Genomic DNA, 17500 nt, shown 5'->3' with positions numbered 1-17500 from the left:
TCATTAAGCGTTCGGCTCTTTAAAAGGAAACACGTGACTCTAGAGTCTAGAACGTTCAACAGGAAGAGGAACCGAAACATCTATCTTCCCCTGTCACGTGACCTGGGTCTTTCCCCCCCAGTGACCCAGATATAATTGTCTGCGGTGGTGGTGTGGGTTAACTGTTATGGGGTTAACCCTAAACCTAACCTCTAGATCACTCCAACCCAAACGGTAAACCCTAACCCCCCTTGGACCGCAGGAACCAAGATAACACATTCCAGTCCAGTCAGTGTCAACCGAGGGGGGTAGGAGAAGAGTGGGAGATCCCCCTCCCCCATGACTTACCTGTTCCTAGCTTTTACTCCTCGTTAGAATCAGAAGCCTACTTCTACTATATGACTTCATGACTACAGAGATGAAACTGAATAAAAGAGATGAAACTGAATAAAAGAGATGAAACTGAATAAAAGAGATGAAACTGAATAAAAGAGATGAAACTGAATAACAGAGATGAAACTGAATAACAGAGATGAAACTGAATAACAGAGATGAAACTGAATAACAGAGATGAAACTGAATAACAGAGATTAAACTGAATAACAGAGATGAAACTGAATAACAGAGATGAAACTGAATTAAAGAGATGAAACTGAATAAAAGAGATGAAACTGAATAAAAGAGATGAAACTGAATTAAAGAGATGAAACTGAATAAAAGAGATGAAACTGAATAAAAGAGATGAAACTGAATTAAAGAGATGAAACTGAATAAAAGAGATGAAACTGAATAACAGAGATGAAACTGAATAACAGAGATGAAACTGAATAACAGAGATGAAACTGAATAACAGAGATGAAACTGAATAACAGAGATGAAACTGAATAACAGAGATGAAACTGAATTAAAGAGATGAAACTGAATAAAAGAGATGAAACTGAATAAAAGAGATGAAACTGAATTAAAGAGATGAAACTGAATAAAAGAGATGAAACTGAATAACAGAGATGAAACTGAATAACAGAGATGAAACTGAATAACAGAGATGAAACTGAATAAAAGAGATGAAACTGAATAAAATAGATGAAACTGAATAAAAGAGATGAAACTGAATTAAAGAGATGAAACTGAATTAAAGAGATGAAACTGAATTAAAGAGATGAAACTGAATTAAAGAGATGAAACTGAATTAAAGAGATGAAACTGAATAAAAAAATTAAAAAAAGATTTAAAATAAAAAGCTGAAACTGGATGTAAGAGATTCCACTGGATAAAAAGTGTTTTTAAATCTATGGAGTTTGGTGAAATTGTTGATGTGCTTTCAGCTTCTTACTGACTCAAAGTAATTTCCAGACAGTTGGCCAATATTTAAAGTGAGGCACAAGTGGCCGCGTCGGTAATTACATAATGTGACAGCCATTTAGAGTCGATTTGGAGCCGTATGCAAATGAGACTGGTAGGAAAGGGCAGCGGGGTGTTTTATTGGCCTTGTTAGTAGTAGGCCTTGTTAGTAGTGGGCCTTGTTAGTAGTGGGCCTTGTTAGTAGTGGGCCTTGTTAGTAGTAGGCCTTGTTAGTAGTGGGCCTTGTTAGTAGTAGGCCTTGTTAGTAGTAGGCCTTGTTAGTAGTAGGCCTTGTTAGTAGTAGGCATTGTTAGTAGTAGGCCTTGTTAGTAGTAGGCCTTGTTAGTAGTAGGCCTTGTTAGTAGTGGGCCTTGTTAGTAGTAGGCCTTGTTAGTAGTGGGCCTTGTTAGTAGTGGGCCTTGTTAGTAGTGGGCCTTGTTAGTAGTAGGCCTTGTTAGTAGTGGGCCTTGTTAGCAGTAGGCCTTGTTGTTAGCAGTAGGCCTTGTTAGCAGTAGGCCTTGTTAGCAGTAGGCCTTGTTAGCAGTAGGCCTTGTTAGCAGTAGCGGCGTTGAAGAGTTCTGACAAACGTCATGAAAAACGTTCTCTAAATGGCGATTCGATGTAAACGAAGAAGAAAAGTGTCATGACACTGTGATGGCGATGGAAAGAAACATTTTTATAACACACAAATACAAACACACACAGACAGAAAACAAGAGTGAATCTAATCCTCTACAGAGCAGTAAAATTGCCAACCAATTTCCTTGAAGGTTTTTTTTTTCTCTCTCTCTCTCTCTCTCTCTCTCTCTCCCTCTCTCTCTCTCTCTCTCTCTGTCTCTCTCTCTCTCCGTCTCTCTCTCTCTCCTCTCTCTCTCTCTCTCTCTCTCTCTCTCTGTCTCTCTCTCTCTCTCTCTCTGTCTCTCTCTCTGTCTCTCTCTCTGTCTCTCTCTCTCTCTCTCTCTCTCTCTCTCTCTCTCTCCCTCTCTCTCTCTCTCTCTGTCTCTCTCTCTCTCTCTCTCTGTCTCTCTCTGTCTCTCTCTCTCTCTCTCTCTCTCTCTCTCTCTCTGTCTCTCTGTCTCTCTCTCTGTCTGTCTCTCTCTCTGTCTCTCTCTCTGTCTCTCTCTCTGTCTCTCTCTCTCTCTCTCTCTCTCTCTCTCTCTCTCTGTCTCTCTCTGTCTCTCTCCCTCCCTCTCTCTCTCTCTCTCTCTCTCTCTCTCTCTCTCTCTCTCTCTCTCTCTCTCTCTCTGTCTCTCTCCCCTCTCTCTCTCTCTCTCTCTCTCTCTCTCTCTCTCTCGCTCCCAGAACGTTCTCTTAAAAAAAATATATATATTCTGTTTCTGCTCAAGTGAACCCCAGTAGCAACCTGACATTCTTCATATAGGAGCCTCTCTGTTTGTAGGTGTTGATGAGGTTATTTATTTACAGTAGACACTTTCCCAGGTGGCATGTCATTTTGTTACACACGCCTGAAACATGGCAAAGGCATTGTTGTTGTGTGTAGGCTTGGCTTTCCTCCATCGACATCATGTGATGAGACAGACACGAGGGCTCTTAAGATTGTCAGGGAGCGTTTTCACTGACAATTGATTTGTATGTCCTCCATGCATGAGCGCAACCCATCACTTCTGACGTTCATATAGATTAGCTTATTTCACAGTCTGACGGGCAGACCAAAGCCTTTTAAATAGCCAAGAATTCTAATTTATGCACAATATAAGCTTGTTTTCCAAATAAATTAATTGGATGTTGGTGTGTTTTGTGGCGGAGGCACCAGGGCCACGAAAGCAACACCGGAGGACAATGCCGTGTGACATCGTCCGTGGCCCATTGTGACTAAATTTTCCAGCTCAGGTCAAAGGTCAACAGGAAGTTTGTGTTCTGTGCTTCTTAGAGGCAGAAAAAAAAACAGAACCGCAGTTTCTCCTAAAAAATAAAGAAGTTTAATGCAACTGCAGTGACAATGCAGGCAGAACATCTCTGATATATTCATTCTGCTGTTGCTGTTTTCATCAAAATGGAGTTGCGTTCAGACTAAAAAAGCCCTCGTCTACGTGTGTGTTGAGAAATAGAAGCCCATACAGTAGCTAGCTTGATAAGAGAGAAAATACACCATTTCACTGAAACCCTGAAGCTTTTACACGAATGGCAGAGAAATCTGCACTTCTACAGCAGAAACATTCCAACCTATTTAGGTCGCTATGGTAACATGACTCAAAGGCAACTGGAACTCTCCATACAGCGCTAATTGTTTTGGATTTCATGGAAAAGACCAATGCATCAGTAGAAATTCGGCCCACTCTGTATAGCACTCAACAGACCTGAATCGGTACCTAATGACGCGGCCTGTAGCCCTGTCTCTCGTGGACGTTTGACCCTCGGCACACAAAAGGGTTGTCGGCTCCTTGTAAAAAGATGCTAATCTTTTTTCTCCGAAGCGTACATGCAATGATCGTCCTGGAGCAACACCAAGTGAAGCTCCAGCGTTGAGTCACTGAAATATATCAAGGATGGAGCGAGTATTGTACATTTCTACTGATTAGACAGAGCCATTTGTCCAAACCCAGGACATGTTGTGTTGCACTGTACCAGCTGGTCACTAATGAAACATTGGATCTATAGGAACCTTTTTTCGCTGCGTCAATACCCAGAATCCATTTATCACAAGATGCAGGCCTATAGGATTTAGTGTCCATATAAACATTGTTATGGTATAGTACAGTATGTTTGACTCTCTCTCTCCCTCCCTCCCTCCCTCCCTCCCTCTCTCTCTCTCTCTCTCTCTCTCTCTCCCTCCCTCCCTCCCTCCCTCCCTCCCTCCCTTCCCTCCCCCTCCCCTCCCTACCTCCCTCCCTCTCTCCCTCTCCCTCCTCCCTCTCTCTCTCTCTCTCTCTCTCCTCTCCCTCCCTCCCTCCCTCCCTCCCTCCCTCCCTCCCTCTCTCCCTCTCCCCTCCCCCTCTCCCCTCTCCCCCCTCCCTCCCTCCCTCTCTCCCTCTCTCCCTCCCTCCCTCCCTCCCTCCTCCCTCCCCCTCTCCCCTCCCTCCCTCCCCCTCTCCCTCCCCCTCCCCTCCCTCCCCCTCTCCCTCCCTCCCTCTCTCCCTCCCTCCCTCCATCCATCCCTCCCTCCCTCCCCCTCTCCCTCCCTCTCCATCCCTCCCTCCCCCTCCCCTCTCTCCCTCCTCCCTCCCTCCCTCCCCCCTCCCCCCTATCATCACAGGATCACTGCTTCTACCACGGGCATGTAAGAGGACACATGGACTCCTGGGCCGCCCTTAGCACATGTTCAGGAGTGAGGTACGTAAAAATATAAAAAACACACAAAAAAAAAACATTTGATTTTTATCATCATTTCTAACCCGTTCTTGGATTTTCAGTCTCTTGGTAGACGTTTCCCTGTTTAGGCACTGATCCAGAATCAGCTTGACTTTTACGAAATCCTAACCTTAATCATCAGTTGTAAGAAATGCAAAAACTGACCTTAGTTCAATGTCTAGAGGCACCTTCCAGCTGGAGTAAATTCTGTCATGTTTCTCCAAATTATCCATAAGAGGGGAATAACAAAGTTTCACCTCAAACACCCAGAATTCAGTCTGATATTTATTTTATTTTACATAGCTCTGTTGCTGGATTTAGACTACCCCAGGCAAGCAGTGTGAGTTTTTCATAAAACTCGCTGGCTAATTCAATTCCTCAAATCTTCTTTTTTTCGGGGATACACACGGCAGTTTAGAGAGTCTTTAAATTTCCCTGCCTCAGAACAGAATTTAACAGGAAGCTTCTTGCACATCAAATGCTTTGAAATTGGAGTTCTCCTGTGGGAAAAATATGTCCCCTGTCGCCACCCGTACACCCTGAGAAATATATTCATGAATGCGATCCAGCCGAAGACCTCGAGTTTCTAGCTCAATCGCTCTTGATTAGAAATGAATTCCACAAGCTCAGTCTATCCTGGACTGATGACAGCGTTTCACACAAGTTTGTTCTCCAATAACAATAGTTTTATCTTTTCACTGATACTCTTTATGTCTCTCAGACAGGCAAGAGGAGCTAATTTGTAGTGGCTGTTTGTCCTGGCTGAGGATGTAGTGAGATGCGATCAGTCACAGGTTAGAAGGAAACCGAAGAGACAGACAGACGTGAGGTGAAACCGAGGACAGCAACTCAACAGAATGAAAATGTCTAAACCTACACAGAGAATGTGTTGAAGAAGAAGAAGAGAAAGAAAAAATACTCAGTTGATCAAATAACAACGTTCAACAAAGGCAAGAGCTAAACTAAAGGATCACACTTCAAGGCCTACCAAAGACACTTCAAACAAGATTCAAATCCGAAGGCCAATCACTTTATAAGGCCTACCAAAGACACTTCAAACAAGATTCAAAAGGCCTCCAAAGAAGGCCAATCACTTTATAAGGCCTACCAAAGACACTTCAAACAAGATTCAAACTTTATAAGGCCTACCAAAGACACTTCAAACAAGATTCAAATCCGAAGCCAATCACTTTATAAGGCCTACCAAAGACACTTCAAACAAGATTCAAAAGACACTCAAACAAGATTCAAATCCGAAGGCCAATCACTTTATAAGGCCTACCAAAGACACTTCAAACAAGATTCAAATCCTTTATAAGGCCTAAAAGACACTTCAAACAAGATTCAAATCAATCACTTTATAAGGCCTACCAAAGACACTTCAAACAAGATTCAAATCCGAAGGCCAATCACTTTATAAGGCCTACCAAAGACACTTCAAACAAGATTCAAATCCGAAGGCCAATCACTTTATAAGGCCTACCAAAGACACTTCAAACAAGATTCAAATCCGAAGGCCAATCACTTTATAAGGCCTACCAAAGACACTTCAAACAAGATTCAAATCCGAAGGCCAATCACTTTATAAGGCCTACCAAAGACACTTCATAGAACAGTCATAAGCATTGGCATGCTACAGAAAAGGCGGCAAAGCGTTGAGCTCTATCACGTAATCATAGGCTTTATTACACTGGCTTGGTTTTCCTTGGACACGGAACGTCACGAGGGCGTAGTTAAAATGGATACCTGGTGATGCTGATAAGGGAGGTCATACCCCCTGCTCTAGTCATATTAGTTAGTGAGACGCGTCATCAATAACAAAGGTTCCACTCGTGGAACACCCAAAGGTTCCGGAATCCCTTCTGCCATTCTGGGGCGGCAGGGTAGCCTAGTGGTTAGAGCGTTGGACTAGTAACCGGAAGGTTGTAAGTGTAAATCCCCGAGCTGACAAGGTACAAATCTGTCGTTCTGCCCCTGAACAGGCAGTTAACCCACTGTTCATAGGCCATCATTGAAAATAAGAATTTGTTCTTAACTGACTTGCCTAGTTAAATAAAAAAATAAAAAATTTATAAAAAATTACACTGGCTTGGTTTTCCTTGGACACGGAACGTCACGAGGGCGTAGTTAAAATGGATACCTGGTAATGCTGATAAGGGAGGTCATACCCCCTGCTCTAGTCATATTAGTTAGTGAGACGCGTCATCAATAACAAAGGTTCCACTCGTGGAACACCCAAAAGGTTCCGGAATCTCTTCTGCCATTCCGTTCTATTGTCTGTGTTCCATCCCTGACCTTTTTCCGCTCTTCGCAGCAGTTCCCCCGGCTTTGTTGCATATTTACAGTTCCCTCCCAGCTCATATTCCCCACTGGCCACCGTCACGCACCAAACACAAGTGTTTCTGTATTGACTCAAAATGGAATGAGGCGGTAACAGGAGGGTGAGCTGGACTCACCCAAACCCTGAACTTCAACCAACCTGACTTGTCACGGTGCCAATGTAAGCCAGGGAATATTGTGTTCAGTTTCGACGTGCCATGACTGAGTGTGTGTGTGTGTGTGTGTGTGTGTGTGTGTGTGTGTGTGTGTGTGTGTGTGTGTGTGTGTGTGTGTGTGTGTGTGTGTGTGTGTGTGTGTGTGTGTGTGTGCATGCGCATACCTTTTCATGAGTGTGTTGTGTATTGTGTGTGTGCTGATATCTACTGGGACGTGCTCCACGTGCCTGTGTGGATCACAGTACCTTCTCCAGCCACAGCACCCAATGTGGATCACATGCTCCAGCCATCACATACCTTTTCATGATTCCCATTTGATTCACATTTGATTCCCATTTGATTCCCATTTGATTGCCATGTATTGTGCGTGTTTCTTTGCTGTGCTGATATCTACTGGGACAAAGAGCTCCCTAGCGGAGGTGCATTACACAGTACCTTCTCCAGCCACATCACCCAATGTGGATCACAGTACCTTCTCCAGCCACATCACCCAATGTGGATCCAGCCACACATCACCCAATGTGGATCACAGTACCTTCTCCAGCCACATCACCCAATGTGGATCACAGTACCTTCTCCAGCCACATCACCCAATGTGGATCACAGTACCTTCTCCAGCCACATCACCCAATGTGGATCACAGTACCTTCTCCAGCCACATCACCCAATGTGGATCACAGTACCTTCTCCAGCCACATCACCCAATGTGGATCACAGTACCTTCTCCAGCCACATCACCCAATGTGGATCACAGTAGCCACATCACCCAATGTGGATCACAGTACCTTCTCCAGCCACATCACCCAATGTGGATCACAGTACCTTCTCCAGCCACATCACCCAATGTGGATCACAGTACCTTCTCCAGCCACAGCACACCAGGAAGCATGACTTCTCTCTGAGTTGGAGAAACACAGTTTATTTTCCGCCTCAGTTTCTCGTTTCCTCGTTTCTTTTCTGCTTCCAGGTTATTTATTTTTTAAATGCAGATTTTTTTTACAAGCAAATATCTTGCAACCTCAACCTCGACCTCGACCTCGACCTCGACCTCGACCTCAACCTCGACCTCAACCTCAACCTCGACCTCGACCTCAACCTCAACCTCAACCTCAACCTCGTCAAATATCAGAAAATTGACATTTTTGGCGCCAGGAATTTGAATAATGTTGGTGACGTTGATTATATAAGATGTTTTTACTTCTCTCTTAACAAAGGGGCTCAACTCAACGCGGCCCGTCGTCTCATGCTGGGCAGGTGGTGTTCTCTGTTGATAACATGGATTTTTTTTTTTTTTTTTACCTTTTTTAACTTTTTAAAAAACATTTTCTCACCTTTACATTCTTAGAAGAAAGGGTGCTTTCTAGAACCTAAAAGGGATCTTCCACTGTCCCCATAGGAGAACCCTTTGAATGACCCATATCAGGTAGAACCATTTTTGGGTTCCATGTAGAACCCCTTCGACAGATCTCCTATGGGGACAGTGGAAGACCCCTTTTGGAACCATTTCTAAGAGTGTAGTGCTGGGTAATGCCTGTTTCAGTGCAGCATGAATACAAAGTGTATGCCTACAATTACCAATGGAGCTGCAACCAGTGTGTGTGTGTGTGTGTGTGTGTGTGTGTGTGTGTGTGTGTGTGTGTGTGTGTGTGTGTGTGTGTGTGTGTGTGTGTGTGTGCGTGTGTGTGAGGAAGGAAGGAAGGGAGGGAGGGGTCTGATGTTGAAAGTGGGGTACAGTACAATCTTTCTCTCTCTCATACACACACACACACACACACACACACACACACACACACACACACACACACACACACACACACACAACCTCTTGACAGATCGTGATGGAGAGTGACTCACTCTGCCTGTAAATGGCCTTTTACAGCCCTCTATCCTCTTGGACCAGTTCCTTCAAGGCTCCTCTGTATGAGACCACAGGCTAACACATCCATATAGTACACCTCTGTTGTTTATAGCTCAAATACCACTGCCCTTCATCGCCCCCTGCTGGTCAACACAGGAACTACCCCCAGGGCAGTTGTACTGTGACATTAGCAGGATAAATGATGTCATGTAATATTATCATATGTGTTATCTTATGTAAAAAAATAAAAATAATGTTGCTTAACTGCATAAAATATTTGTTGCTGTTTTGGTTCTTTTTAAATGTAGTCTTTTTTTTTGTGTTCGTCCAATCATGCCTCTTTAATCTCTCCCTCTTGCTGAAACAGGGGCCTGATTGCCTTGAACTCAAATGACACCTACTACCTTGAGCCAATCAGAGGGCTGGACTCTCGCCATCACTCGCTGGTCAGCGCAGACGATCTGCCAATCAGAGGCGGGACTTGCGGCCACGGGCATCAGACTGGACACCCCAACCTCCTCTCCGGTCTGCTTAAACCTTTGCATCAAAGGGTGAGGGACACAGACACACCAACAGACACACACACACCAACAGACACACACACACCAACAGACACACACACACCAACAGACACAGACACACCAACAGACACACACACACCAACAGACACAGACACACCAACAGACACACACACACCAACAGACACAGACACACCAACAGACACACACACACCAACAGACACAGACACACCAGCAGACACACACACACCAACAGACACAGACACACCAGCAGACACACACACACCAACAGACACAGACACACCAACAGACACACACACACCAACAGACACAGACACACCAACAGACACACACACACCAACAGACACAGACACACCAACAGACAGACACAGACACACCAGCAGACACACACACACCAACAGACACAGACACACCAGCAGACACACACACACCAACAGACACAGACACACCAGCAGACACACACACACCAACAGACACACACACACCAACAGACACAGACACAACAACAGACACACACACACCAGCAGACACACACACACCAACAGACACAGACACACCAGCAGACACAGACACACCAACAGACACAGACACACCAGCAGACACAGACACACCAACAGACACAACTACACAAAAACAGACACAAACACACCAACAGACACAGACACACCAACAGACACAGACACACCAGCAGACACAGACACACCAACAGACACAACTACACAAAAACAGACACAAACACACCAACGGACACAGACACACCAACAGACACAGACACACCAACAGACACAGACACTAGTGGTTAGAGTGTAGGGGCGGCAGGTAGCCTAGGGTTAGAGTGTAGGGGTGGCAGGTAGCCTAGTGGTTAGAGTGTAGGGGCGGCAGGTAGCCTAGTGGTTAGAGTGTAGGGGCGGCAGGTAGCCTACTGGTTAGAGTGTAGGGGCGGCAGGTATTCTAGTGGTTAGAGTGTAGGGGCGGCAGGTAGCCTAGTGGTTAGAGTGTAGCGGCGGCAGGTAGCCTAGTGGTTAGAGTGTAGGGGCGGCAGGTAGCCTAGTGGTTAGAGTGTAGGGGCGGCAGGTAGCCTACTGGTTAGAGTGTAGGGGCGGCAGGTAGCCTACTGGTTAGAGTGTAGGGGCGGCAGGTAGCCTAGTGGTTAGAGTGTAGGGGCGGCAGGTAGCCTAGTGGTTAGAGTGTAGGGGCGGCAGGTAGCCTACTGGTTAGAGTGTAGGGGCGGCAGGTAGCCTAGTGGTTAGAGTGTAGGGGCGGCAGGTAGCCTACTGGTTAGAGTGTAGGGGCGGCAGGTAGCCTAGTGGTTAGAGTGTAGGGGCGGCAGGTAGCCTAGTGGTTAGAGTGTAGGGGCGGCAGGTAGCCTAGTGGTTAGAGTGTAGGGGCGGCAGGTAGCCTAGTGGTTAGAGTGGAGGGGCGGCAGGTAGCCTACTGGTTAGATTGTAGGGGCGGTAGGTAGCCTAGTGGTTAGAGTGTAGGGGCGGTAAGGTAGCCTACTGGTCAGAGCGTTGGGCCACTAACCGTAAAGGTTGCTACATCGAATAACCCGAGCTGACAAGGTAAAAATCTGTTGTCCTGCTCCTGAACAAGGCAGTTCACCCCACTGTTCCTAGACCGTCATTGTAAATAAGAATTTGTTCTTAAATAAAGCTTCAATAATCAACAGACACAACAAGCCTTTATTTATCTGGACACATTCTCTGTTGACCGCTAAGCCCAACACAGTCTTTCATTTGTGTAGGTTGTGTGGTAATGTTCTCTATCAACGGAACGTACAAGAGTGATAGAAGTTTTAACAGATGACCACCAGACGAAACAGAGATACAAAAGAAAAGTCTATGTTTATCAGATGTCAGACCGAAAAAGAAAAGTCTATGTTTATCAGATGTCAGACCGAAAAAGAAAAGTCTATGTTTATCAGATGTCAGACTGAAAAAGAAAAGTCTAAGTTTATCAGATGTCAGACTGAAAAAGAAAAGTCTAAGTTTATCAGATGTCAGACCGAAAAAGAAAGGTCTATGTTTATCAGATGTCAGACCGAAAAAGAAAAGTCTATGTTTATCAGATGTCAGACCTGAAAAAGAAAGGTCTATGTTTATCAGATGTCAGACTGAAAAAGAAAAGTCTAAGTTTATCAGATGTCAGACCGAAAAAGAAAAGTCTATGTTTATCAGATGTCAGACCGAAAAAGAAAAGTCTATGTTTATCAGATGTCAGATGTCAGACTGAAAAAGAAAAGTCTAAGTTTATCTTTGCAGATGTCAGACTACGGTATGTAGCCCCAAACGTCTATTCCAACCAACCAAACATACAGTACAACACTTTCTATTGTGTTAAATAGCATTTTCTGTTAGTATTCTTTGAGGAGAAAGTTTCTTCTTTGTGTGATTAACCTTCCGATGTGATGCACATAGTCACATAGTCACATAGTCACAAAGTCATCAGTCTCTTTGGATGATTACATGGCTATTGACTAGACACATGCAAACCTGTACACACACACACACACAGACAGACAGACAGACAGACAGACAGACAGACAGACAGACAGACAGACAGACAGACAGACAGACAGACAGACAGACAGACAGACAGACAGACAGACAGACAGACAGACAGACAGACAGACACACACACACACACACACACACACACACACACACACATACAGACACAGAGACATACAGACACAGAGACACAGAGAGACACAGAGACACAGAGACAGACACAGAGACACAGAGACACACACACAGACACACACACACACACACACACACACACACACAGACACAGAGAGTGCATTTTGTCCTGCAGAGGAAATGACCATCTCTCTTGTCGTACAAGCATAAACACATTATTGGATTTCTCTTAGAGACTTTTTAGAGGCACACAGGAAATCAGTCCGAGGCCAGCTGAGAGCCAATCACTCCGAGGCCAGCTGAGAGCCAATCACTCCGAGGCCAGCTGAGAGCCAATCAGTCCGAGGCCAGCTGAGAGCCAATCAGTCCGAGGCCAGCTGAGAGCCAATCAGTCCGAGGCCAGCTGAGAGCCAATCAGTCCGAGGCCAGCTGGGAGCCAATCACTCCGAGGCCAGCTGAGAGCCAATCACTCCGAGGCCAGCTGAGAGCCAATCACTCCGAGGCCAGCTGAGAGCCAATCACTCTGAGGCCAGCTGAGAGCCAATCACTCCGAGGCCAGCTGAGAGCCAATCAGTCCGAGGCCAGCTGAGAGCCCATCACTCCTAGGCCAGCTGAGAGCCAATCAGTCCGAGGCCAGCTGAGAGCCAATCACTCCGAGGCCAGCTGAGAGCCAATCACTCCGAGGCCAGCTGAGAGCCAATCACTCCGAGGCCAGCTGAGAGCCAATCACTCCGAGGCCAGCTGAGAGCCAATCACTCCGAGGCCAGCTGAGAGCCAATCAGTCCGAGGCCAGCTGAGAGCCAATCAGTCCGAGGCCAGCTGAGAGCCAATCAGTCCGAGGCCAGCTGAGAGCCAATCACTCCGAGGCCAGCTGAGAGCCAATCAGTCCGAGGCCAGCTGAGGGCCAATCACTCCGAGGCCAGCTGAGAGCCAATCAGTCCGAGGCCAGCTGAGAGCCAATCACTCCGAGGCCAGCTGAGAGCCAATCACTCCGAGGCCAGCTGAGAGCCAATCAGTCCGAGGCCAGCTGAGAGCCAATCACTCCGAGGTCAGCTGAGAGCCAATCAGTCCGAGGCCAGCTGAGAGCCAATCACTCTGAGGCCAGCTGAGAGCCAATCAGTCCGAGGCCAGCTGAGAGCCAATCACTCAGAGGCCAGCTGAGAGCCAATCAGTCCGAGGCCAGCTGAGAGCCAATCACTCTGAGGCCAGCTGAGAGCCAATCACTCCGAGGCCAGCTGAGAGCCAATCACTCCGAGGCCAGCTGAGAGCCAATCACTCCGAGGCCAGCTGAGAGCCAATCACTCTGAGGCCAGCTGAGAGCCAATCACTCCGAGGCCAGCTGAGAGCCAATCACTCCGAGGCCAGCTGAGAGCCAGAGGGAATTACACGGTGGTTTGCTCTGTTGCCGGTGCGTTTCTTTCTCCGCAGTGTGAGTCTGTCTTACTGTATTGTCCTTCCACGGAGGAAAGAGAAAGGCTAAACACAGGGCCTAATTTACTCCAGTGCAGCCGTGAATGTTGATAATGTCAGTCCCCTCTCTAATTCAGTCCCCTCTCTCTCTCTGTCTCTCTCTCTCTCTCTGTCTCTCTCTCTCTGTCTCTGTCTCTCTCTCTCTCTCTCTCTCTCTCTCTCTCTGTCTCTCTCTCTCTCTCTGTATCTCTCTCTCTGTCTCTCTCTCTCTCTCTGTCTCTCTCTCCAGTGCAGCTCTCTCTCTCTCTGATCTGTCTCTCTCTCTCTCTCTCTCTCTCTCTCTGTCTCTCTCTCTCTCTCTGTCTCTCTCTCTCTCTCTCTCTCTCTCTCTCTCTGTCTCTCTCTCTCTCTCTCTCTCTCTGTCTCTCTGTCTGTCTCTCTCTCTCTCTCTCTCTCTCTGTCTGTCTCTCTCTCTCTCTCTCTGTCCCTCTCTCTCTCCCTCTCTTTGTCCCTCTCTCTCTCTCTGCCTCTCTGTCCCTCTCTCTGTCCCTCTCTCTCTCTCTCTCTCTCAATTCAATTCAAGGGGTTTTATTGACATGGGAAACATACAGTGCATTCGGAAGGATTTACTTTTTCCACATTTTGTTACATTACAACCTTATTCTAAAATGGATTAAATAGTTTTTTCCCTCGTTAATCAACACACAAAAACCCCTAATGAAAAAGTGAAAACAGATACCACATTACATAATTATTCAGACCCTTTGCTATGAGACTTGAAATTGAGCTCAGGTGCATCCTGTTTCCATTGATCATCCTTGAGATGTTTCTACAACTTGATTGGAGTCCACCTGTGGTAAATTCAATTGATTGGACATGATTTGGAAAGGCACACCTGTCTATATAAGGTCCCACAGTTGACAGTGCATGTCAGAGTAAAAACCAAGCCATGAGGTCGAAGGAATTGCCATTAGAGCTCCGAGACAGGATTGTGTCGAGGCACAGATCTCGGGAAGGGTACCAAAACATTTCTGCAGCATTGAAGGTCCCCAAGAACACAATGGAGTCCATCATTCTTAAATGGAAGAAGTTTGGAAATACCTATACTCTTCCTAGTGCTGGCCACCCGGCCAAACTGAGCAATCGAGGGAGGTGACCAAGAACCCAGTGGTCAGTCTGACAGAGCTCTAGAGTTCCTCTGTTGAGATGGAAGAACCTTCCAGAAGGACAACCATCTCTGCAGCACTCCACCAATCAGGCCTTTCTGGTAGAGTGGCCAGACGGAAGCCACTCCTCAGTAAAATACATATGACAGCCTGTTTGGAGTTTACCAAATGGCTCCTAAAGACTCTCAGACCATGAGAAACAAGATTCTCTGGTTTGATGAAACCAAGATTGAACTCCCTGGCTTGAATGCCAAGCGTCACGTTTGGAAGAAACCTGGCATCATCCCTTAAGTGAAACATGGTGGTGGCAACATCATGATGTGTTGATGTTTTTTCAGCTGCAGGGACTGGGAGACTAGTCAGGATCGAAGGGAAAGATGAACGGAGAAAAGTACAGAGATATCCTTGATGAAAACCTTCTCAGGACATCAGACTGGGGTGAAGGTTCACCTTCCAGCAGGACAACGATGTCACGCTCGTAGAAAAGGTCGAACCAAGGCGCAGCATCTCACATATTTTATTACTGTGAAACTAAAACAAAACAATAAACAAACTACCTCAAACGTGAAAGCCGTAGTGCACAAAACACAAACACAAACAATATCCCACAACCCAGGTGGGAACAATGGAGAACTTAAATATGATCCCCAATTAGAGACAACGAACATCAGCTGCCTCTAATTGGGAACCATACCAAGAGCACCAACATAGAGAAGACTAGAACAGCCCCTAGTCACGCCCTGACCTACAACACCATAGAGAAGACTAGAACACCCCCTAGTCACGCCCTGACCTACAACACCATAGAGAAGACTAGAACAGCCCCTAGTCACGCCCTGACCTACAACACCATAGAGAAGACTAGAACACCCCTGAATCACGCCTGACCTAAACACCATAGAGCCAGACTAGAACAACCCTAGTCACGCCTGACCTACAACACCATAGGAGAAGACTGAACACCCCTTGTGAGTCACGCCCATGACTGACAACACCATTAGAGAACCCAGGGCTGTGATGTCATCTATGGTCAGGGCATGAGAAATGTCATTATGGGGTACCCATTATGGGGTACTGTGATGTCATAGCACACAGCCAAGACAACGCAGGAGCGTCTTAGGGACAAATCTCTGAATGTCCTCGAGTGGCCCAGCCAGGGCCCGGACTTGAACCCGATTGAACATCTCTGGAGAGATGGGGTATTGTGATGTCATTATGGGGTACTGTGATGTCATTATGGGGTATTGTGATGTCATTATGGGGTACTGTGATGTCATTATGGGGTATTGTGATGTCATTATGGGGTATTGTGATGTCATTATGGGGTATTGTGATGTCATTATGGGGTATTGTGATGTCATTATGGGGTATTGTGATGTCATTATGGGGTACTGTGATGTCATTATGGGGTACTGTGATGTCATTATGGGGTATTGTGATGTCATTATGGGGTATTGTGATGTCATTATGGGGTACTGTGATGTCATTATGGGGTACTGTGATGTCATTATGGGGTACTGTGATGTCATTATGGGGTACTGTGATGTCATTATGGGGTATTGTGATGTCATTATGGGGTATTGTGATGTCATTATGGGGTACTGTGATGTCATTATGGGGTACTGTGATGTCATTATGGGGTATTGTGATGTCATTATGGGGTATTGTGATGTCATTACGGGGTACTGTGATGTCATTATGGGGTACTGTGATGTCATTATGGGGTACTGTGATGTCATTATGGGGTACTGTGATGTCATTATGGGGTATTGTGATGTCATTATGGGGTACTGTGATGTCATTATGGGGTATTGTGTCTAGATTGATGAGGGTAAATTGAACGATGTAATCGATTTTAGAATAAGGTTGTAACATAACAAAATGTGTAAAAAGTCCAGGGCTCTGAATACTTTCCGAAGGCGCTGTACGGTATGTTTACATTGCCAAAGCAAAACAGATTATCATAAACAAATGTGAACAATAAAACATAAACAGTAAACACGTACATTTCCAAAAGAATCAAGACTTTGCAAATATCATGTTAAGTCTATTTACAGTGTTGTAACGATAGGGAAAATAAATAACCATAAATATGGGTTGTATTTACAATGGTGTTTTGTTCTTCACTGGTTGCCCTTTTCTTGCGGCAACAGGTCACACATCTTGCTGCTGTGATGGCACACTGTGGAATTTCACCCAGTAGATATGGGAGTTTATCAAAATTGGATTTGTTTCTGAATTCTTTGTGGATCTGTGTAATCTGAGGGAAATATGTGTCTCTAATATGGTCATACATTTGGCAGGAGGGGTAGGCCGTCGAACCAGGGTGTCTGTAGTGACGTCTCTAGCACTGAGATACAGTGCCTTAGACCGCTGCGCCACTCGGGAGCCCTGGGTGTGCAGGGTGAATACATGGTCTGTCGTATGGTAATTTGGTAAAAAAGTCAATTTGCACAGTACATTGTTTTGACTGAGGAAATGTACGAATCTGCTGTTAATGATAATGCAGAGGATTTTCACAAGTTTGTTGTCTTTCTCTCTCTTCTCTCTCCTCTCTTTCTCTTTCTTCTCTCTCCTCTCTCTCCTCTCTCTCTCCTCTCTTTCTCTCTCTTCTCTCTCCTCTCTTTCTCTCTCTTCTCTCTCCTCTCTTTCTCTTTCTTCTCTCTCTTCTCTCTCCTCTCTCTCTTCTCTCTCTCTCTCTCTCTCTCTCTCTCTCTCTCTCTCCTCTCTCTCTCTCTCTCTTTCTCTTTCTTCTCTCTCT

The 17500-nt window shown here is 45.8% G+C and overlaps 1 protein-coding gene across 1 annotated transcript in view; it reads left to right on the top strand.

The window, feature by feature from the left end:
* The window catches only part of adam19a (ADAM metallopeptidase domain 19a), a 258822-nt gene that overhangs the window by 182042 nt on the left and 59280 nt on the right, over positions 1 to 17500 (top strand). The window contains exons 5-6 of the mRNA XM_065021977.1: positions 4535 to 4611; positions 9350 to 9533. Of these exons, the coding sequence (XP_064878049.1) occupies positions 4535 to 4611; positions 9350 to 9533 (261 nt within the window). The remainder of the gene's footprint in view (positions 1 to 4534; positions 4612 to 9349; positions 9534 to 17500) is intronic.

Source organism: Oncorhynchus nerka, linkage group LG8 (assembly GCF_034236695.1).
Source record: "Oncorhynchus nerka isolate Pitt River linkage group LG8, Oner_Uvic_2.0, whole genome shotgun sequence".
Classification (NCBI taxonomy): domain Eukaryota; kingdom Metazoa; phylum Chordata; class Actinopteri; order Salmoniformes; family Salmonidae; genus Oncorhynchus; species Oncorhynchus nerka.
This window is presented reverse-complemented; position numbering and strand designations above follow the sequence as displayed.